The sequence below is a fragment of the Bidens hawaiensis genome, unplaced genomic scaffold (assembly GCF_021521415.1).
Source record: "Bidens hawaiensis isolate Kalapana, Puna unplaced genomic scaffold, B.hawaiensis_p1.1 tig00009657_1, whole genome shotgun sequence".
NCBI lineage: Eukaryota > Viridiplantae > Streptophyta > Magnoliopsida > Asterales > Asteraceae > Bidens > Bidens hawaiensis.
Genome location: NW_027491723.1, coordinates 457,367 through 482,830, shown reverse-complemented (window position 1 = coordinate 482,830; position 25,464 = coordinate 457,367). Strand labels below are relative to the sequence as shown.

General features: G+C 32.6%; 1 protein-coding gene and 1 pseudogene across 2 annotated transcripts; both read right to left on the bottom strand.

Moving 5' to 3' along the window:
* Positions 1-1,860: 1,860 nt before the first annotated feature.
* Positions 1,861-2,955, bottom strand: LOC143533221 (basic blue protein-like). The gene is made up of 2 exons (XM_077028072.1): positions 2,730-2,955; positions 1,861-2,091 (listed from the first exon to the last, which is right to left on the bottom strand). The coding sequence occupies exons 1-2, from the start codon at positions 2,905-2,907 to the stop codon at positions 1,889-1,891; spliced, it is 381 nt and encodes a 126-aa protein (XP_076884187.1). The 5' UTR covers positions 2,908-2,955; the 3' UTR covers positions 1,861-1,888.
* Positions 2,956-11,777: 8,822 nt separating this feature from the next.
* Positions 11,778-20,020, bottom strand: LOC143533237 (sterol 3-beta-glucosyltransferase UGT80A2-like; annotated as a pseudogene). Its single transcript, XR_013135321.1, has 18 exons — positions 19,966-20,020; positions 16,706-16,770; positions 16,449-16,552; positions 16,273-16,344; positions 16,030-16,123; positions 15,806-15,945; positions 15,593-15,663; positions 15,392-15,473; positions 15,156-15,257; positions 15,002-15,057; positions 14,810-14,844; positions 14,639-14,729; positions 14,475-14,600; positions 14,188-14,403; positions 14,006-14,065; positions 12,491-12,530; positions 12,196-12,417; positions 11,778-11,864 (listed from the first exon to the last, which is right to left on the bottom strand). The product of XR_013135321.1 is annotated as a sterol 3-beta-glucosyltransferase UGT80A2-like (transcript).
* Positions 20,021-25,464: the final 5,444 nt, after the last annotated feature.

Sequence of the window (25,464 nt, the reverse complement as noted above, 5' to 3'; positions counted from 1 at the left end):
ATCTAGCAATCTCTTAATATACACTTATATTCAGAGCAATCTAGTCTGATTCTCACGCCGGAGGGTGGTCACAAGGAGGAACCCCCCCTTCTCAGTGACGAGCTTACGGTGTCTGTTTTGCAGGTCTCCAGAAGAACAACCTTCTCTCCCAGACCTCATCCGTGGGAAACATTACTTAACCCCCAGATTATCTATAATCTGCCTGTGGGTTCACTTAGTGTTTCTTCAGGCAAGTTCAACTTGTATTCGACCCTTTAAGTAAACGAGTCAAATTTGCTACTTGTGTTCTCTTATAGCTGGCAAAATGTACGGGTCGTGTCAGCCGGCGCAACGCATAAGAACCAGTTTGATTAGTTCACTTTTTTTTTACTTTTGCACACAAATATAAACTCACTATAACTGTTAAGTTTCTTGTATATTATTGGAGTTGAGTAAAATATGTCAAGATTATTTAAAGTTATAAGTTTAGTAAGACAGTATGTTTGAAACTGAAAAAAATTGTTATAAAATGCCTATAACTTTATTTGTATTACACTTTTTTTGTCGATATAACCAAATATGTAGTTGCTTTTGCTTATATAAGGCATGAATTATAAAAAAAAAGACATGAAGTAAATCACACAAATTTATTTTTTATTAGTTATGGATGGTTAATAATTAATATCATTAAACCCTCAATTTGAATACTTTGGTAATGTTTTTTACTGATAGAAATTATTGCAGTAGAAAGATATTTTGAGAACCTAAGACTAAACGTATCACCCCCTCCTCTACTTGTCATACCCCTCCCCTAGACTTTTTATTCTTTTAACAATTTTATTTGACATATTACTTCCCTATAACATTTTTTATTTACAATTTATAGTTTTCTTTTAAAATATGAAATAAAATACTATAAAGTTTTATTTTTATATATATTTTTTTTGTATGTACTCTTTTTGTGCTTATTTTTCTTGATCATCATAATAATATTTTACTATTATCAGTGTGTGTGTGTGTGTATATATATATATGTATATATATATGTTTGGTCATATTCATATACATTAGAAAACTTCCGTAATATGAATTTTGTTTAATAAAATGCAAACTATCTCTAAAAACTATTAGAAAAAACAACTACCTCGACGTGACATGAGCATGAAAAGGGTTCAAGAATCATTTTTCTTTTTATAAAGAAATAAAACAATTACGAAAAAAAATATTTTTAAATATTAAAAAATGTTTATTATAAATAAGAAAAAGTGATATTTTGTTATTTTAAAAAATCAATTCTAAACTATTAAAAACAATAATAGTAAAAAAAAAATAACAAAATGACAACAAAGAAACAAAAATTTTTTGAAGTGTATCAATGAAAAACTTGAGGGAGAGGTTATATTTAGTAAAAATGAGAGGGGTTGTGGTATTTAAATAAATTGTTTTTTATTTAATTAGTTTAATTATAAAAAGAAAATAATAAAAAAAGATACTGTGAGCCCAACTTGTAGCCCCTACACCATTACACCTCAAAAACAAATTCTCACTCCTTGATGACTGGGCGCCACATGTCACAATTCGCCCCCATTTGTAGCCCCTCCACTACGCATAGCCTTATTGTAATATAAAGAACATAATCGTATAATAAGATAATGAATGTGATTTAATTTTTCAAACTCGTGTAATACACGGGTTCCTAACCTAGTGATACATATATAACCAAACATACAATAAAGTGACAAACACATTAAAATGCCTTAACATATTAAAGTCAAATACTATTATGACTTAATCTTTATTCATAGCATTTGACAATAATCAAACTAGGATAACCAAACTCTTAATACAGGCATAATTGCAGAGATTCGAACTTATTATTATTAATATTATTATTATTTTATTTTGTTGTTTAAGATGCAGAAATTTGAATCTTCATGCCAGCACCACAGTGACCAGCAAGAGTGCAAATGAAGTTGTTAAGGCCCTTGACAAGCCTAATTTGATCTTTCCCACTTGTGTACACCTTTGCATTTCTTGGTGTAGTGCTACACCCATCATATCCTGCCTTGTTCACAACTACCACATTATGTGCTCCATTTTGGTAGTTGTACACTGCTCCATCATATAATTAATTAATCAAGTACACAAACATATTTCTTTTCTCCTTATTTTTATTCAGAAAATTGTTCAATCATAGTCATTTAATCAAATTTGTTTATCCAAATAGTCATTATAGTTCTATTTTTATTTTTTACTGAACAGTTTAACGGTATGAAATAGTTACATTCAAGTCATGTGACTAGTGATTATGTACTTTTGTGTATTTAAAGCAAATGTGTTTTGAAATGCTACATGACGCCTCAAAACCTTTCATGCAGCATTCTAAATAGAGCAAAAACTTTCTTTGTTTTTTTTTTCTTTTTGGAACTAATTTTTTAATCTATCACCATATTTACGGGAGGGCAAACAACGTACCACTAGACTCTTCTGTTATGACACAGAAAACCAATCACAACCACATATATAAGGCTTGGCAAGATTTACTCTAAATAGCACCGGAAAGGTATTGCGCTGATTAGACTGTAACATGAAAGGTTTTGAGGCGTCTCATGTAGCATTTCAAGGAATACATGGTGTTTAAGAAAAAAAGAGCCTTGAAATTAAGTAAATCGGTTGACAATTGATAGCTTGACTAAGCATATGATTATAAAAGCAATTAGTAAAATGGTGATAGGATATTGAGAGGATACCAAGGACGTCGCCGGCCTTAAACTTCTTGCCCTTTTCCCAGCCGGCTACATTAAATGTCCAGCCACCGCTGCCACCAACGACATAAGTAGCTGCCTGAGCTACCTCGCATTGAAGCGCCGCCACCAGTAGGCATATCACCGCCATTGCCACCATTGCACTGCCTCTTCCCTCGGCCATGGTTCACTCAAACAAGAGATGGAATAGAGGATTTGATGGATTTATGACTTTTGTCTTTCTGTTTGTGGGATGTTTGGGTGGGCATGGTACCTATTTATAGCAAAAAGAGAAATCAACTCTTTTATCGGTTTAGTAAAACTCAATATTGTTTAGATTTTTCTTTTTCAGACAAATTAAGTACAATGTTTCTTTATTGAGTAACAGTTTTTAAAAAATTAAGCCATACAATATTCTATTCTCTTATTGTTACCATTGTATGTGTTTCTTACCACGTCACACTCACACTCGCATCATTCTAGTATTTTTCTTAAAAGTTGACGTGAACCGCAACAATGTTTTCAATTTACCTTTTAATTTTGCTTTTTTTGTATAATTATACCAATTATAAAAACAGAAAAAAAATTGATTTTTTTAAGTCGTCTATATTTAGCAAAATTTACAATTCACAATATGCTTTTAAGTCATCTTAATAATTGTTTGATGTAGTCAATGTAATCCTTTCTTTATTCTTGCCACTATATAGCACGTGCATAAAGCATTCAAAATATATGATGAATTAGGTTTAATTTGTCAACTTAGTTCTTATGAGCATTGGTTACAAACCAAAAAGGGTTTAACTTTATCTTTATTGGTTTTGTAATTATAGATCTTTGTCTGGCTTTTTCAACATTAGGAGTCATGTTTAACATTGGATTGTCACTCATTTTTAAATTGTAATATCTTATTTAATGAAGCATATGTGACATATATTCTTGGTGGAAATGGTTTATTCTCGGTTGCTTCGGTCAGAAAAGCACTAGTTGTGGACCTCTCCGATGACAACCGGTTTGTGATGGATTGGTGTAGATGGATCCTTTTAAAATGTAATATTTTTGCTTGGCGAGCAGCTTTAAATAGGCTGCCTTCTCTTGAAATGCTTAGAAGGAGGAACATTGGGGTCCTCTCTAGCGAATGCGCCCTTAGTAATTCAGGAACGGATGCTATAGATCATATCCTTACACGTTGTTACTTTGCTTTAGTGGTATGGCATCATATTGGAACATAGTGCAACATTCCCCCCTATTCTTCTTCTCTGCAGTAGACATATTCTCTATCCATTCCAGAATGAATTTGAATAGCAAAAGGAAGAACATTCTGAAAGGCATATTAATAATCACGAGTTGGGGGGCTTGAAAGGCAAGAAACGAAAAACTACACGATGGAAAAGAAACAAAGATGGAAGATCCAATAGGAGATATCAAAGCTTTGGGTTTTTTATGGATTAGATATAGATGAAAAAAGTTTGAGGGGTCCTCTGGTCTGGTGTAAAAATGTCCTTATGTGTTTTTTTTGTTTGCTTCTCTGAGTTCTGTGAGAAGCTGAGCCCGTGTTGGTTTGTTGGTTTTTAATGAAGTTCGCTGTTCAAGAAAAATATGTGACATATATTCTGTTTTACGTTCAAATTTATATATGACCATCCTCATAAAGTGATAACTAAGAAGTTGTCCAACTAAAACCAATCACCGTGACAAACTAATCTAACACATCATTTCATTGAAAAAAAACTAATTTCTTTCTCTTTAATCTACATAACTTAATCCAGTGCAACTTTTCATCTCCATTTACAAATCACAACCTAACCCTAACCCACAATTTTTTTATTAAATAAATATAGATTGTGATTATGTAAAATATTATAAATTCAAAAATTAGTATCATGAGCCAATAGTATTTATCAAAACCACATTAAAAAAATAAGTTTTTTTAATATATCTGCATCCAATATTAAAAAAATGAACAAGACGGTGTGTTAAGATTTGTTTTAAAGTTAAATATGTATAACTATCAAACAAAACTCAAATAATATATGGGATTAATTAGTTAAAGGAAAAAAAAGAAAAAGAAAAATCACATTCTCCCACCACTAGGTGAATGCCATGTGTTAAATAATGGGTTGCAACCATACATATTCGTATACATATTTTAAAGAAAAACGTTGTTTGTCTTATTAACAAGTGGCAACCGATTGTCCGATTGCAAGAAAAATTCATCATGGTGAGTAGTCTGACGAGTCGACTATTGTCATATCTAGTGGCGGATTTATATAGCAATTGGGAACCACCCGAGTTTCGAAATAATAGTGTATTGATATATAGAAAATGCTAGAGGAACCACCTTATAACTTAGAGAGGAACCACCTTGTTAACAATTCAAGCGTTGAAGTAGTTGGTAACTTGTTGGTTTTGTAAACAGAAGGTTGCTGGTTCGATTCCTTGCAGAACCAAATTTTAGAACCTTTATTTTTGTTTATCATGACACACATTTATACAGCAGTAGCTACTCTTTCTAGAATTATTCCACTCTAAAGGTAAGTTTAGATTCATTTGTTAAATGTTTAAGTGTTTTTCAAGTAGTAAACCCTCAAAAATAAATTTCTTAGTTTTTATATTATGTGTTTTTTAATTTCTAATGACGGTGTTTTTTTTTTGTTTTTTTATCATCTTATTATTATGTAATGAATTTTGCCCGAATCATCGAACCGAACCGAAATTTTTTATACCCGACTCTATGAAATTAAAACATCAAATAGTAGTGCACCACCTAAAAAAAATTCCTGAATCCACCACTGTGACATATCATAAGATAAGAATTGTGATACCTCGCTAAGAAAAATAGGAGTGGGATATATATTTTATAAATGACAAGAAATTAAATATGGTTGACAAAACTACTCGACATCCATATAAGAATATAGATATGGTGCATTTCCATTAAGTTCATTAATTAATTTTGTTATGCACAAGCAATGTATGTTGCAAGTGATAAACATCATTATTTGAAATGATGACACCTTTATTACATCCGGAGCGTGTTTGGTTCCCTCCGCCAAAAGTCCAAAACTCATATATAAAGTTAAAGGTTAATAAGTGAAAGAGTTTTGTGTAAATGTGGAGAAAAACTCAACCTTTTCACTTTAGTTGTGCCGTAAGAAATTAAAAATATATTGCTAATTAAAATGTATCGCTTTTTTCTATTTCCTTTACTATGTATGAAATAATGATGAAAAGTAAGAAAATCAAATCCCATATGCACAAATTTCCGACATTTAAGGTAAAATATTAAAAATTACCAAGTTGGCCCATAAATGTGGGTCCCAAGAACTTCAATTTTCTCGAATACTAGTAAATGGGTTTGGTGAACAAATTTTTTATGATCGCTTTCACAATAAATTCTTTAGCATATTTGACCTATCTTGATTTTTTTTTCCAAAAGAGAGTGTAGTTTAAAAAGAAAACAAAGTGGGATAATAGAAATATTGATAATTATAAATGTATGTTATAGTTTTATCCTTGTATTATGTGGGTTGTTTATATTATTTGTTTCTAATATTTATATATTTTCTGAATTTTAATTTTATTTATTGTTTTTAAGTTAATAATATATTTATAGTTTGATGATAAAATGTTTCACAATAATGAGATATTATGTGGGTTGTTTATATTATTTGTTTCTAATATTTATATATTTTTTGAATTTTAATTTTATTTATTGTATGTAAGTTAATAATATACTTATAGTTTGATGATAAAATGTTTCACAAATAAATAAGATATGCTAGGAATTAGCTTATCTACTCCACGAACAGTACTATAAGAATCAGTACTGAACATCCCCACTGTAATTGTATATGCTCCCATAGCAATAACATATTTTGGTTCAGGCATTTGCACGTATAATCTCACTAAGGAAGGGGCCATTTTCATTGTTACTGTTCCGGTCGTTAAAATAAGGTCCGCTTGTCTAAGGCTCGATCTTGGGACTAGTCCATAACAAGTGGCTCATTTCGTACCAGAAAAGCCTATGTATGAACAAGAATTAATTTTACTTCCCCACCTAGCTAGTGCTACTCTAGGTTGGGGGGTAGGTCCTGGTGAGGAAGTTATAGATACTTTTCTGTACTTTGTATCTGGGGTACTTTATTTAATTTCCTCGGCAGTATTGGGCTTTGACACTATTTATCATGCACTTTTAGGACCTGAGACGCTTGAATAATCTTTTCCATTCTTCGATTATGTATGGAAATATAGAAATAAAAGACCATTCACTATTTCTTGAAGCTCGATCTCTCCCCCCGGATGAACCATATAGCCAAGAGAAACCATGAACCAGAATAGAAGAGCTTGCCCCGCCCATGAGTAAATATGTCATAGTAGCCTCATTAGACCGTACATCTTTGTTGGTATATCCAGATAGTAGGTAGGAGCATAAACTGAAACATTCTGGAGCTACAAAGATAGTTATTAAATCGTTAGCACCTCATAAAAACATTCCTCCTATAGTAGCTGTTAATACGAATAAGAGAAACTCTGTTATAGCCATTTCTGTATATTCAATGTACTTTACTTATAGAGGAATACATAGAGTTGAACATAGTTTCCAACTAACAACTTACATGGTCGGTTGACGAGATAATTGCAGTTGATCATTTGGGCATCAATTAACTTACATAGTCAGTCTTCTCATCCATGGTTTAAAATAAAATCCAAGAAAAGTAAAAATATTTTCTCACGCAATGGATTGTTTTGGTCGAAGAATCAAACTTGATGATTACATCGTATTTAAACGTGAACCTGTACATAACAACATAATGTTTACCTTATAAATTTTCACGTGACCATAAATCAACTAATGGAGTGAATGCGCCAATGTTGTTGGTGATCATAGTCTTATAAATGCTCAAAACTCTCGATATATTATCACTGGATGTGTGATATTTTTGGAACATTAATTTGGTAAATAGTTTTTGAACAATACCAAATTGATCAAAAATTTTAAAACACTATTTTAAAAAAATTACCCTACTTGTATCATCAGCGTAACCTTTATTATTAGGGTCGAAAATTTTGAAGAATTGGCACTACGTTGATAAAAAATGGAAAAACAAATTGGTTTGCTTGGCTGGGTCACATGGTTAAGAGATAAAACCAAATTAAATTCTAAACAATCAAATAATAAATTTAGCAATAAGTTTCAATATCCAAGCTAATATTAACACACATAATAACATTTTTTTTAGCAGCCAACGAGTCCTTCAAAGGGACTACTGCCTAAATTCACTACATCGGGATACACTTGCTTTCGATCTGGGAAAAACCCTCACCTAAGGTCAACGTCCGTGAACACTCGCCAAAGGCACGACAGTACAGTGAAATAAAGCTCGTTCAGTTCAATGATCCAACTAGTGAACGTCATCATAGTGTCCCATCATCACCTTTGTGGCCCTTTTATTCATGTTTAGGCATCAACGTAGCTCAATTAAGACACGTGTCAAGCTATAGTGTTGTCAAGTCATATTTCCATGAAATTTTATGCGGGCTACACTAGTATCTAGTGCCCATGGGGATTAGGTGTCATTAATCTGTTGGTTTTTCTTATTTTGGTTAGTTTTTACTTACTTGCCTATTTTGGATAAATATTGGTCGAACATGTCTATTTTGGTAATTTTTCTTTTAAAAATGGGTATTTAGTGTAGACGTTTGATGTTTGTTAGATCTTTACTTATATAGAGAATGTTTATTGTTGAGGTCTTATTTGATTAAATGATGATAAAAAGATGGTTTGAAGTAAACAAGAAATAAACACACGACTTAGAGTGGTTCGGGTGGATGTTAATGAGTCCACCTTACATCCATTGCATGCCACACCAAGAGTTTATAACGTCTCACTAAGCAATAAGCGATCACCATTACAATTGTCTCATTATAAGGAAGTGAACCTCAACGTCTCATTAAAAGTAGTGATCACCTAAACTCTAAACTCAAAGTTTTACCTTGGGCTTAAACGATATTACAACTCCAACGTTTCAAATTATAAACTATAACCGGTTTACCGGGCTAGTGGGCGGCAACCAGTATAACCGCTTTTTAAAGCATTGGACTTTTATTTTGCTTTATGACCTAACCTTAATCACTATGAGGGGTGGGGGGAGAGACACTTATGAGTACTACCCATGTACCGCCCAATTCTGTATTGTCACTTCATTTCTACCTTCAAGTACCTCATAAACCACAAAATCACTAGCAACAATTACTCATAAGTATCCCTAGAACTTTTTGTATGTTTTTATAATTCTCCAAGTACAATAAATGCCAAAAATGAGTCAATTCTATGTGACAAGTCTTTGTCATGAAATGAAGTCATGCACCCTATCCACATGAGGTGACGACGGTATTGCCATACAGTTTGAAAGCCATACATCCTACTCATATTGGTGCCATGTCCGCTATGAGAACAAAACAATATTGAAGTAGAATAAATGTTGACCAAGAAGAAGAGAGACAAAAGCTTGGGGGTGCTACTAAGCGTCTTTGCTTACACAAGTTTGACTCTCCCTTCGCCTCTTTGGTTGAGCATTGCCTAATTTGTGTAATCCAACAATTTTTGGATACTTTTATTTAGAGAATAATCCTTTTGGGTGGACCTCATTCACCATTTTTTTTTCAAGATAATATTTTTAAACCATTTCATAAATTAAGAATACATCGATCTTTTATAAATTCATGTGTTGTTTAAGAAAACATTTGTTTTAGCTTATAAAATATAATTGCTCGTGAATTCATACATGTATGTTCATGAGCGATTCTATTTTATATCATATCCATATCGTCTTTATGATTAGGTTGAAGTAAATGGTTTGACTTAATTGGAAATATTATTGATTTTTAAAATGTCCAGAGCTCTTATGGTCGTTATCAAACCATGATATCAACCATGGTGGTGCTACTTTCTTGAGTACTTGAGCTTTAATTTATGAAGCGATTTAGATCAAAATCTTGACGACCATTCCATGGTTTAACATGAACCGACTATGAAACGTTTGTCAAACTTTCATCATTCGCATGTTGCGTTGAGGCTTTGTTTTAGGAAATGAAAAGCATAAGTGTATAATATTTCAAGACACCGCTTAACCTATGCGTTTGCATCTCTAACGTTAGCAAAGTAAGCACATAACTTACATACATAATAAACACTTTGTTACCGTACTCACATTACACTAACAAGGACTCCTTATTGTAATGTTAGACGCAATGTTGTACTTGGTTAAACTCATTCTTACAGGTTCCGAACACATTGTTGTATGCACGATAAATCAAGCCTTTTAAAAAAACATATTTTTTAATGAGAAGTATAATAATAGCTAATTCAAATTAAAGAGAACAATTTTAATTTTTATCAATTTTATAACATTCATTTAAAACTATGAAACATATAAAACTTATTTAGGTCTTTTTTTAGAATATAGTAAAATCATATTTAAACAAAAACAAATCAACAATAACTTATCTTTTTTATTCCTATTCAAGCTACAAGTAACTTACGGTTGATTACGAAATTATTACTGTATCATTTTAACTATTACTTTAACTTAATGGTCAAAAATTCTCAGTACACGTTTTAAAGGTTTTTTATTTTATTTTATTTCAGTTGAACCTTCTCATTTTTATGATTTAACATAAAAGGTGTGTTAAATGATGTCCCTTCTCATAAGGTTGAGAGTTCGAATTAAATATTGGTGTGGATATAGTAATAGGATTATAACTGGTGTATGTTTGTGTCTATCCACAGTTCCAAAAAAAGAATAGTATTTAAAGCAATGCAAACGTGTAAAAAAAAGCTTACAGTTATTAAAAAGGGCCGCTAAAGTGAAAACTTATATCACAATATACCAAGCTTATTGGCACATCCCGTCTACGTAAGGGGTGTAAACGAGCTAACCTGAGCCAAAAATTTGACTAACTCGAACTTGAGTTTGAATCGTTTTGAACTCCTTCTCAAAAGCTCGAGCTAGGGGATTTATTAATTTTATACAATTTTAATTATTATATAATTTAAGAAAACCCTTAAATATGCTTAAAATCGACTCAAGCTCGTGTGCAATATCTTAAACAAGCATAAGCTTGGATCGGGCTATATTATACTCAACCTTGTTTCGAACTTTCTATTAATCTAATCTTAAGTTGGTCGCGAGCAGCTAAACTCATTTGCACCTCTATGTGTACGATCAAAACTCTTGTGTAACAAACACACACTCCTTAAAATCTATTTCTAAAATTCATCTAAATCATATTTGAGACTTTAATCCACATCAAATGCCATCTCTTAAAAATATATCTCCATCATTAAAATGTATCATTAAAGTAGGCTTAGTAATAATTAAAAATAATATAAAAGTAACTTTAAAGTTTAAACCAACCCACTTATATCTCACTTTTATAGTTTTATTAGTTTATACTTTATTAAACAACAATCATAAATACGATTATTTTAAACCAAAGTAAGAGCCTAATATTCAAAGTATTTTGAATATTTCAAAGTAGACATTAAGGTGGTGTTATCTATATCTCGTGTTTGCTTTGGCTACTTGTAATGAGGCTTCAACAGGGAGCGGCAAAAGCGATGTGGCGTGGAAAAGGGGCAATAACATTACGTCAGGGCGTTAAGGCCCGGGCGGTAAACAAGGAAATGGTAACGTGGTAACACGACTTTCTTTAACAAGGAAATGGTGGTGTCCTAATGCTTTAACAAAGAAAAGGTGTGGCTTTAACGTAGTAACGGGGCTTTAAACCACAACGCGGTGTTAAATGGGTGTGTTAGTTAAAGCCCCATTGCCTACAAGGCAGTGGCGTGACGCCTTAATTTGACGTTTAAAGTCTGTTAGTGATAATTGATAAGAATAAAACATGATATGAATCAATAACATGTAGAAAAATATTACTTAAAACTGTAAAGTTCATTGTTACTTTGCATAACTTTTTCTCAACCATTGTTACACGCATGTAACATCTTAGTACTCAAGGATCCAACCCATGAATCCATTTTAGAACATGATGTACATCGCAAGTTTGGATTAAAACGGAAGGTTCAAGTTAGCCCGCGATGCATGCTTTTAACATCCGCACTGCTTCCTGAACGCCATCCTGCAATGGCCAATGAAAATGAAGTCAATCTTTTTACATTTCTAACTCATGCAAGATGGCAATATAAAGTAGATCTGTAATAATGAAACCAGGTTTTATAATCCGACCTTGTTGAATAGATGAATAAAGAGACTTCATGCTTAAAAAATATCAGCTAGGCAACTTTTCCTTTATGTTAATTTTTCATTTTAAACGTTACAGATGAAATTATCACTAGAATACCCCTCATATGTAATCAAAGAAGCAAGTGGTTTAACAGAAGTGTTTCGACTGTTAGTCAAATGGCTATAATACCCCTCATAAGTAAAAACAATAATAATAATAGTATTACCTCGGAAGACAATCGTCGAGAAATTTGTAAGGCGTTTGCTTTGACTCGAGAAGATAAAGCATAATTAATTGCTGTAGTAAGAGCAGTTGCAGCTTCCTTTATTGTAATCTCATCATCATCATCTGGGAGCAATTGATGTCTCTTCAGGGGTTCGGGTGAAACTCCAAGCCAGAACATCCTCTCAGCCCAGTAAAACTGATCTAGCATAAACGGGCACAATACCTGCAATCATTTGTAAAATAAATAAAAATAAAAAATAGAAAACATTGGATCTTAAGGATGTGTTAAAGCATACCTGTGGTATTCCCGCATGCAATGCAGCTGCAGTTGATCCACTAGTTGATATGCAAAACAGCACATTAGTACAAAAACGGGTTAAAATGCTACAAGAGGATATACGGGTGTAAATTTCTGAGACGACATGAACCTAACGGTATTCACGAGTTTTGGTTTAGTCTAAACGGGATTGGGTTGAACCGCTGTTGGGTTTCGTAGGCCTTTAGGCCGGGTTTAGCTGAGATTGCGAGATGAGGGAAGGGGTGCAGAGGTAGCCAGCCCTAAGTCCAGGTCGTTTGGTGATTTCTTAATCATATATTCATAAACCCTAGATTAGTCTCTTTTTATGCATGTATTTGTAATTGAAATTGTATCGCTGAAACAAAGAGTACCTAGTTGCCAACATAGGTTAGTTTAGACCGAACCACGTTAAATCCATGTGTTCATTTATTGCCTTCAGTGTTAGTTCGTGCGTGTTTTAATCCTAGCACCAGCAAAGAAATTTAGCTAAACTGGTCGACATTTGTGGGCTGGCCTGTTAAATTTTATAACGTAAAGAACCGGCAAGTTTAAAAATAAAAGATAAAGAGAAAAATGAGGATTAGGATTTATGCTTTATAGTTTAAATATGGTACATTTGTGATTTTATACTAATATGCAAAGAAAATAGTAATAATAAATATGTAGGTTAGACAATTTTGTTCATATCAACCCGCAAATGTGTCATGGACACGAACCCGAAAATCATTTCACACGTGAAACCAAACAAGCCATGTGTATTCGTAGGTTGACACAAACACGACTCATTTGACCCGAATTAAAAAAACTTAATTTATTTTTTACATATCAGTACTTTAAATTCTAATTTACATATATTTTTTTAAAAACATTTATGTTTAAACTATGCCAATTTACTTTAAAACCTTCAAATATTGGAATAAAAAATACCCAGAGGGTTTAAGTTATTAATAACACATTTTAAAATTACAAAATAAATACATATATAAATAAATAGGTTAACGGGTCAATCCGTGAACCTGTTTGGTTGACATGAGCCGTTTAGCTAAACGTATTCACAGGTTCGACCAGAAACTAACACGACGTTTAGCTAACATGTGTCTTATCTTATACGATTTTCGATTTAAAGTCCATGCTAGATTTCCAGGTTTGACACGCGAACACGGCCCATTTAAACATCTGGTAAAGTTATAGAACGACTTAGGGGCAACAAATCTTGACACGAGTACACGACCCGAAACATGACATGAACCCGGCACGACAAGATATAGGTTTTGGGTTGGCTGACACGACCTGTTTTCTTAAACAGGTCAACCTGAATAAGAGTTTTTAATTGTTTAAATTGTTACTAAGTCACTAGCTATTACTCATATTCATAAATGAACATAAAATGGGTTGACACGAACTTAAATGGGTCGACACGACACGAATAAATATATGGGTTGGGTTAGGGTTGAAGAATCTCAACCCGCCAACCCGTATCATAATAGAGAAAGAAAATTAGCTGGAAGCTTACCTACCACCATGATGAATAGCAGCAGCACATCTTGGAAACAGCCACGTGTAAGGTACAGAACTAATCACAGAACGAAAAACGAACCATGCAAGTATTAAACTTTACAATATGAATATTATTTCAAGTTAAACAAATACTTGAAAAGGAAAATAATAGTAAACAACTAACACATAAACACTTACCCTGAGAAACAGAAAAGCCGGCCACTAAAAAGGGAAACTCCGTCCTTCATAAATTGTGATTTTTCTGAATGTGATGATGTTTCTGCAGCAAGCGATCGTGCTGCAGCATCCAAAGGCTCATAACCAGATGAGAAAAGGATAAAACGGTAATTTGTTGTCTCTATAACACTTTGAAGAACATGAAGAAGCAACTTAGGTTTCTTCATAAAGCCCATACTGTTGAAAGAAGAGTCATTTTATTAGTTTTTATTATCATAGTATGTGTCTGCGAACTTAAAAAAACTTACCTTCCCATAGAACTTAAACCAATGAAAATAGGCGGTAATGATTCTGGAGCATATAAAAAGTGTTGCAGCTCGATATGAGCTGAACACATTTCAGCTTTCGTGTTTATATTCTCTAAAGAGGGCAAATTTCAGCTTTCGTGTTTATATTCTCTAAAGAGGGCAAGACTGTAATGTCTGCACATTCTTTGCATGAGAACTGCCACCTCATAGGAAGATTCCAGAAGCCACAGACATGAGTATTTGAAGGCCAGTAACCTAAAGCAATTTAAAGGAATTCCTATTACTGTTATTGTTATTATTATATGATCAACAGAATTTGAAGCAATTTACCGTACCAGGACATTCTACAATTTCTTTGCTGAAGCCATACCTGTTATGATGAAATGACTAAAATTAGAATAATAAATACGTGTGTTGTATTTTTCTTAAAAAGTGAGCATGAAGAGAGAACATGTAAAGTAGCATTATACATTTATACACATTTTATTCTTTACCGAAACTTGTGAAATAATTGGTTTTGATCTTACAGTAGCAAAGGAGATGAAGGCCTACTGTGCCACACGGGAAGACTTGTGACTGGATCCTGGATGCACAACTAATGCCTTAATTATGATCAAGAAACTAAATAACAGGTCAAATAGGTTCGGTTTTATAAAAGCATACGAGGAAGGAAATGAATACCGTGAAAGGCAGGTGACTCAGCTTCAACTCTCTAGATCTCCACGTTCCCCAGTCCTCAGAAAAAAGAGGCCACATCCAATGGATAACATCTTTCCATGAAATCTTGTTTAATTCAAATGTAAATAGCATACATCTGTCAGTGAAGTCTTATGTCACGTGTTATATTTTTACAGTCATTTTTGTAATGAAAATGGTTAAACTGAATATATGATAAAAGTTGAGAATTTGAGTTTTACTTCATCACTTGAAGCTGCTTAAAGATAATTGTACAAAAGTGGAAGCTCTTCACTAAATTTCCGTTCAAAGGATGAAGGAGCACTGCAAACGAAAGCATAAAAAATATAAACACGGGTTGCTTTATCCTAGATAAAAGAAAACAAATGACTGAAACAATAAGTTCAACTTTTATGACATTATATTGATAAAGTCAACTGTACCTGTAAGGAACAACATATGGAGCTGCTACCACACAGCAAACATTAAAAAGTTCAGCCAGGCTCCAACCTTCCTGCACAATAAGTCTCGTTGATTAATCATCAAGCCTGTAACAAAAGATATTTCTAATCACAATATAGGGTATACATGTGAAATAACTTTTGCTAGCTAAGTATCTAAAAAACTTTGCCTTTTAGGTGAGAGGTGGACATTACCAACGCAAAAAAGTTTATTATGACTAAATCGCCCTCCATGCTCGGACCATCACCAAAAATGTTTTCAAATATGACAACACATTCTTGCCTATGTTCTCTTGTAAATTTTCTTTTTTCTTCATTAAAGAACTGCACAGAAACTGGAATGTCCAAACAGACATAACATTGCTATCTTTTAGCAACAATAAACGCACTCTAAAAAAAAAATAAATGAGTACCAAAACCTGAGCTATTGTTATGTTCACTTGGAGAAAGAGCAGGAGGAGATGAAACAGAAAAACTTGTAACTTTATTTCTGCTTAGATGCTCCCTTATGTCCTGCCAAGAACAAATATCATGCTGTTTTTTTACTTGTATAATATAGCAAATGTATACGAAGCGAATGAAAACTAAAATTAGAAATTTGATATTATTATCTTTTCCTTGTTACATATGGAAAAATCATTAACAGCAAGTATTAAACAAACCTCATGCGCAGAATGTGTTATAAAAACCACATGGTATTGCACCTGATCACGAGCAAAAGCTGCAGCAATTGCCTGCGGATAAATTTCAAGTCGTATCATGTAATTAGCATAAAAATGTTAATAAAATAAATGAGAAATGAAAGTATCTTAATTTTGGAACTAAAGAAGTAAATTACAGCTATCGGATACACATCGCCTTTTGTCCCAAAGGCCATGAAAACAGCTTTAGGCTGCCTTCTGATGGAAGCCATTCTTCACACCTTCCAGATGATGAATGTAACTGAGGAAAAAAAACGATTATCAGAAGTAAACAGTAATTCTTAAATTATATAATGCATCATCTTAATTCCAAAATAAACAATTCTATCAGTCTTTTTCTAACATGTATAAGTTATTATGAATAAAGAATTCTCAAAAGTGGAATGAAACTTACACTTTTGTTCAGTTTGTATAGCCTGCAACGAAATTACAGCTTGAAATGTGATCAAAGTGTGTCACCTTAATCTTGTAGCAAGGAAGCTGGTGCTATTATACATTTATACGATATCTGAATGCCAAATAGGTTTAGTATTGTCTATCAAGTATCTTTAAATATGCATTCAAAGATGATAATTTATTTACAAATTAATTAAAAGAAATATCTCCAGATAACACGAACTTTTTACAACCGCACCTCTATCTTTTAGGAATGTTAATTTGTTGCTTATTAAGAAATAAAATAGTAATTTAGTTAAAGACGGAGCACCCTCATTTATGTTCAAATAATAAATGGGCATCATTTGGCAACACTTGCAATTTATGTTCTTACATTTACATATTAGAAAAATGCAATGTTTCACAAGCATTTTACATGTGAAATCAGTGTAAATTTTAAAACATTGATTTTGATGTTTCCATAGTTTACAATGCTGGTATACGAAAATCACATGTTGATCGTTTCATTAATATATACGATTAATCATACTTTCAGATCAAAATTTAAGTTTTCAGGTCTCAAACAATATAGTGAACATCCTTAAGGTAGAACAATGATCAACAGAACACACGTGGAATATCTTTAAAAACATTCATTTCTTATATCTATTAAAAATGAAAATGTCATAGCATAAGGCATAAATAATATCAATCTTGTAATTGTAAATTAGTATTTATCAGCATAAAAACAAAAGGTTGCTATATTAGATCTAATTATATCTTTTTTGTCTAGTTGTCTACTGCTGATAAATGCAGCCACACAAAAGAGCAACAAAAGGAAAAGTGAAAACATCAGTCTTGCCTCACTCGGTACCTGAAAGCTTTCTACCTTAAAAAAAGCATAAAATGTTTGTTAAACAAATTCAAAATGAAAATATTAGATACTAGTCAAAGCCAATTGATCATTAATGGAAAAAGGTTAAATTTCAGCCTAGAGAGTTTCTTTTTAATTAATACTAAATCCTTCTAAGGAAGATAAGTAAACTTTACAAGGATGATAAAAGATTTAACTTTAATGCAGAAATTACCTTTATTACAAATTCTTAAAAAGTGATTGTAAATGCATAAATGTAATATGTATAAAAACAATATAAACCAAATTAATGTATTACAAAATATCATTAATGATTAGTTTCATAATATGTAATCCTATTCTGTGAAAAAAAAAAGTTGTGCCTATAATTTCATATGTTGCTTGACAATTTTCAGGGCAAAAGGAGAACCATTATCAAGAAAGAGGAGCAGGAGCCCATAGGTAAGCCTTTGTTTATCAAAATTTAAACTTTATTTCTTCTGTGTTTATTTTGGTTGCTTATGTTTTCCTCAACACTGAGTTTTAGGTAACGGAGTAAAAGTTTCTCAACGGGTCAGATATATCATGGTGAAAGAAGGACCTTGCCGTCATTGTGGAATTGAAAGTAAGGCTTTCTTGATTTGCTTTTTGTATGAGCGGTTCAATTTCATTTTTATGATATTTAACTGTGCTTGTAGCATGTATTCTTTTAGTGAATTGTGCATTTGTGCTAAAGTGGTTGCATAATAATTAATATAATTGGATTTCTAATTTGGGGGATACTTTTATGTCTAGCCAAATACCGTATATAAAAATGTATAATTGTTTATATGTATGTCAAGCCAAATACGTATATGCATAAAGCATGAAGTTATAACTTCAATGACACAAGAATCTTGGAGTATTGAAATTAAACATATCTCTCTGCATTATATATATTCTTATGTATGATGAAAAGTTAAACTTATGTTTAGCCTTTATTTGTCTATCATGAGTGATGTCGAATTAGATACGTTTTTCTTTTTATATATCATACTCAATATGGGAAAAAAAACAATTGCTTCGATGTTTGGGGGAGGCAACTATTTAATATTCATTTATCACAATTAGTTCAGTCGTTTGTGTAGAATATGAACTTTAAAAATTCCTTTATTGTTTTAATCTATAAATCCTTTACATCACTTTAAATACCCTTTGGTCCCTAAAGAATATTTCCTTTTTCAGAAAGATTGCAATGCGAATTTGCCAACTTGCCCATTAGCGGTCATTACAAGATAATTTTGAGATTGATCGTATTTTAAAATTTCTAAATTTTATCTTATTAAGGGATTTATATTTGATTTAGTTAAAGGCTTATATTAACCATGTGACAACTACTATGTATATAGATAGTAGTTGCCATCAGAACTATCAATCATTGTCTGCAAGTCCATTGTGTATGATCTGCAATGTGTGGCCTGACTGTATTTTTGTAGCTTTGTAATAAATTAGAGAATTTGGTATGCCTTTGGTCCTATACAGTCTAAAGGCATTGTTATCACTTATGTTAATATTCTCAAGAAAAAAAAATTTCAAAGAGAGGTTCTTTGATCAATTCAACGTTAGGCTCGATGCAGAGCATTTACAAGTATAGGAACTTGTTTGTTCACTTCTCTAATAATGTCTTTCCGTGCGTTGCTCTCTTTTGCATGTCTAAATTCCTCAATAACTACTATATGAAGTTTTTGTGGTTATAAACTCATAGTGGCAACCACTTTTGATGCACTTCAAAACTCAATTAAAAGAAATTAGTGAAATGAGACATATATATCTTAAGCATATTTGTATCTCATTAGTCCATTCATGGCATGGTAATAATGGTTAAAAGGACAAATTTGCCATCCAAAATACATCACAAGTGCAAATATGCAATATGCCACCAAGGTTTTGAAAGGCCCAAATTTTCCACAATATACTTTTCAAGTTAAAATATCAAATTAGACCGGCATTCAATAACGAATACACAAACATTAATATGTTTCAGTTCGTATGGCTCTTTTAGCTTCATTTAATGGAACATAACAGGCTTTCAAAAGATCCGTGGCAAATTTTCCCTTTTGGCAAGTTTCTTTTATGAAAAATTGCTCTTTTAACCGAGGATAACTGACGTTTATCCGCACATATAATTGACATGATTTACATGCTTATATTTCACATATTTGTCTCTAAACTAACACAATGCATATATGCACACACATGTGAATCATGATATCTAACATCTGTATTGTACATTTGCTTATGATGTTAAACAGCCACTCCGTTATGGCGAAACGGGCCATCATCAAAGCCGGTGCTATGCAATGCATGTGGCTCGAGATGGAGAACAAGAGGAACACTACATGATTATGTACCAAAGCATGCAATGATTCAATATATGAGTGTATTACCTGCTTCTGCTTCTGCAAGCTCTGATTCTTCAAAGTCAAGCTCTCATGATGCAGCTGGTAATAACAAGAAACCCTAATTAACAGCTTTATTCATAATTTATAATTGTTTGTTGCTAAAAATTATGAATTTCACACAAATTCAGAATACCCAGATCGGATTATACGAAATTAACCTTAAAAAAAAAAAAAAAAAAAAAAAAAAAAAAAAAAAACTTTTTATTGTTACAAGTACACAAGATGAATGAAATACAGTAACAGTAGTTGATTGATTTGAGATATTGCGTTACCTGTGCGATTATCTTCCTTCAAATCTATCAATGAAATTGATATTATGTAACATCAGTTTGAAGTATATAAAGGTTGCCCCAAAATAGTATGAGGGTGTATTTTGATAAAATAGAAACTACGAGGGGCAAATTGTGAAATTAAAAGTTTTTATATTTTCGTGTTTTGTAGGACCAAGCGAGCCTAATTTTAGGAACGTTCCTAAACGTAGAAGATCAAACACTGATCAAATTGTTTTGACAGCCGTGGAGCGGTTGAATAAGCAATTATACGACATTATGCATGAGAATCCGGAAGTGTTTTTGAAGGAAAAGAGGGCGGAAGATGTGCTTATTAATCGAGTAGACGGTAGGATGTCCACTCAACCAGAGACTGCTCTTGGGGCGATGCTTCTTTAATCGGAAACTAGAGATCGTGAGTCGGTGTCGTCTTCTAGTGTGAAAACGTCGGATGCGTCTAATTCGCAAGGGAATGGTGGTAACGGTGATAACTCACCGGGAAATGGTGGCAATGGTGGTGATCAGGGAGAGTCGTCATTTACATGATGGACTACACTTCCCATTTGAGCCGAAGTAAACTTCAACAAGCTTAATGCTTCATCGTTAGACCTTTTTTTTACCGTTTTAGTTTATTGGTATGTTAATTAAATTGTTGTGGTAGAAACAAAGAGAATTAGTGTGTTTGAAAACACTCGGATGTGTCATCTTGGTTTAAACATGTATTTAGAACATTTTTTAAAGGCGTCCTAAAATTAAACATTTTATTAAAATACTTTCTTTTTGTATGAACGACATCTTTTATTGCTTTTATATGAAATACTTCTTATACACAATCAACTACTTCTTATTCGATTTTCAAGTAAGTTTGTGAATATTTTCTGTTGCAAATAATCTAAGGAACAAAACCCCTCTATCAGTTTTGATTTTTACAGGGATTTATCGATCAATGTATCCGATCGTTTAGGGTTCATAAAAAGTAAAACCGTATTTTTTCAATTACTACATCTTCCGATCAAAATTAGCTTTCGCTCCAGAAAAATTTTAACTTTGTTTTTATGTTTTGCATGTAATGGACCAAAACCCTAACTTGTATTCACTGTTTGGGTTCTGACCCGCATCAGCTCGTCTAAATCTTGTTTTTATCATAACTTGAGAACCATATTGAGTTTTTACATGATTCCAGTTGCTAATTGCTCGGTTTCAGTTATATTACCATCTATAGTTGTTAAGATTATTTTTCTGAGTTGGATAAGTGTAGCTCTCGTTTCGTGTACGGTTTACTCGTCGGCCTTAAGTATTCACTTGACTATTAATATATAAGGGGTTTCGTAATTTGATATCGCAAGTCACTAAAATTGGCCTTACAGTAAGCTCGCGTTTTTTTTCTTGTTTAACGAATTGTCTCACTTTTAGCTCGAAGGTGAGTAATTCACACACCCTTTTCATATTTTCTTTTTTTGGGGTAACATGCATACCATACATAACAAAAGTTATAAATTTACATCTATATCTCATTAACCACAATCTGATATTATGTGTTTATGGATTTATTGCTCATCGAGGACATGCTATATGGTTATTTGTTTATTTTTATTGTTTGGCGGTTGGGCCACCTCATCCTCATCTAGTATGCATACATTACCCCGGTAAGTTGGCTTTGTGCTAGTCCGAAATGGTCCACATCTATTTTATTTGCTAATTGTTATATATTATCAATGTTGTAATTGTTTATGTTCACATACGAATTGTTTATTTACAATATAATAATACATAAAAACTTATGTGTTGCTCACTCAACTTTATGTTGATCAAACTCTATTTTTACGCGTGTTACAGGGTTGCTAGTTGAAGAGTTGGATGGCTGAGAAGACATGTAGTTATACTTTAGGTTGTTGAAAAAATAAACAATTTATTTGTATAATTTTGATTATTGATTTTGTGATGTATTTTGATTAAATAATTAGTTGTTGTCATTATTGTCAATAGTGTCTTGTGAGCTACTGTGCAATCAATTATGCCCCGGCATATTTCGCCATAGGTTGGGGTGTGACAGTTTGCCTTTTGACGGACGAGATTCTGGTTAAGTTATTTTCTAATCAATTTCCGAACAAAGATTACCCTCTGTTGTGTCTTGTATTGGTAAAGTAAAGAGAAATAATAGCAAGGATAAATTGAAGTTTTAGAGAGTGGAATGATGGCTTAAATTATAAAAAAACGGCTTACTTTCCTTGTGAAGAATATGATAAATGATGGAAAGTAATAGGCAACTCTCTGGGTCCCTAGTAACCCGATCGGGTTTCGGGTTTATCGGGTCGGGTTAGTCGGGGTTTCCTTAAAAAATATCTACCCGCAATCCGACCCTATTATGGTTTGGGTTAGTCGGGTTCGGTTATTCGGGTTTCGGGTTAGTCGGGTCGGGTTAATCGGGTTAACCATGTTACTTTATAATTTTAAGTTGTTTTTTTTGTGTTTGTAACTTATAGGTTGCAAAATTTCTCATTCCACTCAATTTTCAATTTCTTTTACAAGTAATTTTCTTATAATTACATATACAGGCTTGTAAACGAATTGAACCGACATGAATAAAGGCATGTATGTATTCATTCATTTTACTTTTAACAAACACATACACTTAATCGAACAAATATTTGTGTTCATGTTCGTTAGTTAAAAACTAAACATGTTCGTTTTCTTTTATTTAAAATCTAAACGAATAGTTCATGAACATAATTAAACAAAGATAAACAAACATGAAGAAACATATATGTACATACATTAAGAACACAAACATACATAAACGAACATAAGCATTTTAAACGATAACTTAAAAAACATTTAAAAGATATAAATAAAAGTAATAAAATACATTAAACATAAAAATAAAACATCCATTATCTGAAAATAAAACATACATGGACTAAAAATAAAAATATACATCAACTTAAGATAATATATATATTAGATAAAATATGAAATTAATCTCAAATGTTATGTTATGTTTTTTCTTGATTTTTTTCACACCAAATGAGTTTCTAATGTATCTGAATCCATCTTCGAGCAGACGGCCAATAGAATGTTCATAGCTTGATTAAAAAAATGAACCATTTGCTCATGAAATTTATTGAAAGATGTCATTTTCTTGGTTACATATTCTTGCATTTTCACTTCGCTTCTCTCTCGTGCCTTTGCATTCGTCTGATTGGTTGTTGCAACCCTTCAAATTCATCCACCACATTGAACGCCACTTCATCATTCGAGTCACCGAGATTGACATTGATGGTTGTATGCGCGTCTGAAGCTGGTGTGGTGTCTCCCCCGAAGTTGATGTTTTCGTCCTTTTAGGATGAACTTGTTGGGCCTGAAGAATGACTGAAATATTCTCAACCTCCTCATAGATAGCTAAGTATGGATTCCGAGCAAGCCAATGCAATCCGAGCAAACGATTCACTTCCTCGAGCAAGATATATCCTATCGAGCCGAATGGTCTTCTAAATCTTCTAAGTGGCTAGTTCGAGCGAACTACACTTCATTGAGCAAAGAATGTCCTTGAGTAAGTAAGGTGTCACACCCCCCGCCGAAGGCGGAAACGTCGGGGCGTGCGTAAATTGAAATTATGCACATGGTATTAAATGTAAAAACTCTTATTAAGATAAACCAACACATTTTTAAATCAAACATAATTAAATCACAAGCAAGACATAACACTTGATTGATTTAAACTTCTAGGTCTGACACATCCCTTTAGTAATACTTCATGAATCTTCATAACTTAATTTCCATCACCTGAAAAACATGCGAGAGTGTCAACTAAAAATAGTTTGTAAGAACATATGTTTTAAATTTAAAACAATAGAAATATATGTTTTATCTTGAAAACATTCCATACGTGTTGAGTTACTTGTATACTTTAGTGATTACAACCAAACCTCTGACACAATTAGCGAGTCGTCTAATCCACGATTAGACTATTATGTTTAATGTTTAACGATCATCGGATTCTGAACACACATGCCTCTACCCGATGCCTGAGTGGGCGGGTCGGGCCAATAGATCTATCATCATACTACCACGGGCTTAACAAGTTAATGGTTGTACATGCGATTAAGTATACGCTTGTAATGATCACTATGCATAAAACTTGAATCAAATAGTATTTATAAAAAAAATAGAATAAATAAGTTGCATGTTTCCACCCCAAAGTATAAAATGTTTAAAAGCATGTAAAAGGGGTTATAAACTCACATTTCTTGATGGATGAACACGAACACGAGCAAGAGTTTGTTGAACCGGTCACGGGGTGCCCTAGATTAAGTTTTGAATTTTAAATTAGTTAGAGTGTCACATACTAGAATGTTCTAAACTAAGAGCATGACCTCCAACAAGTTAATTCCCAGTTAAGAGTCACGGGTCCAATGGGATTATTTATGCCACTCTTGCCTTAGGCAGAACCGTTTGCTTGTCAGATACATTGATGCGTGCTGCGTAGCTTGCATTATAAAATATGATAGATGGGATAATTTGCTTTTGCACAAGATCGTGTTTGAAATTTATAAAAGTGATTTCTACAACGACTAAACACACACAAAATAGGCAAGTGTACCTATTGTATATGTACAATAGTATTGGTAAGAACCAAGTATCGATCCGTTGACACAAATGTTTCTAATGATAAATCGTTGTTTTACTTTAATCGGAGGTTTTAATCACTTTGGGGTTAATTTTTGAACTTTTTATAAAATATAAATACTTATATAATATATAGGTGACCAAGATGAAAGATTCTAAACGAGTAGTTCAATTACTTGAAGGTTACCATCTAAGATCAAGAATCCACTCCATTTTAGCATTGATAATTAATATTCAAACATGTGATAAACTTGCCGTAGCAATATATTGTAACACCCGTAAATTTTCAGTTCAAAGATTTAAAGCTTGTAAAGTATGTGTAACGCCCTAAATTTCGCCGAATCCTGCGGTTGTATTCCAAAGAAACATTAGTTAACTTAACTTTCAGACCAACTTCGCATGCTATGAAACTAGGAGGGGGTTATGTGAAACACTGACTTATTTTAGTCTTTGGAACCTAATTTAAATATAAATTAATCTAGGGGGGCTTTATGAAAAGTTAGAAATTAAGTCCCTTGTGGCCAAATATGTCGTTTTTTTTTAAACCATAAATTGTAAAGGTGATATTAGTTGTCTAAATAATTCACAA

Excerpts from the sequence above, each read along its gene's own strand:
- LOC143533221 (XM_077028072.1), bottom strand. The coding sequence starts at position 2,907 with ATGGCCGAGGGAAGAGGCAGTGCAATGGTGGCAATGGCGGTGATATGC. Across the intron at positions 2,092-2,729 it reads TAAGGCCGGCGACGTCCTTG|TGTACAACTACCAAAATGGA; the intron begins GTATCCTCTCAA and ends ATGATGGAGCAG.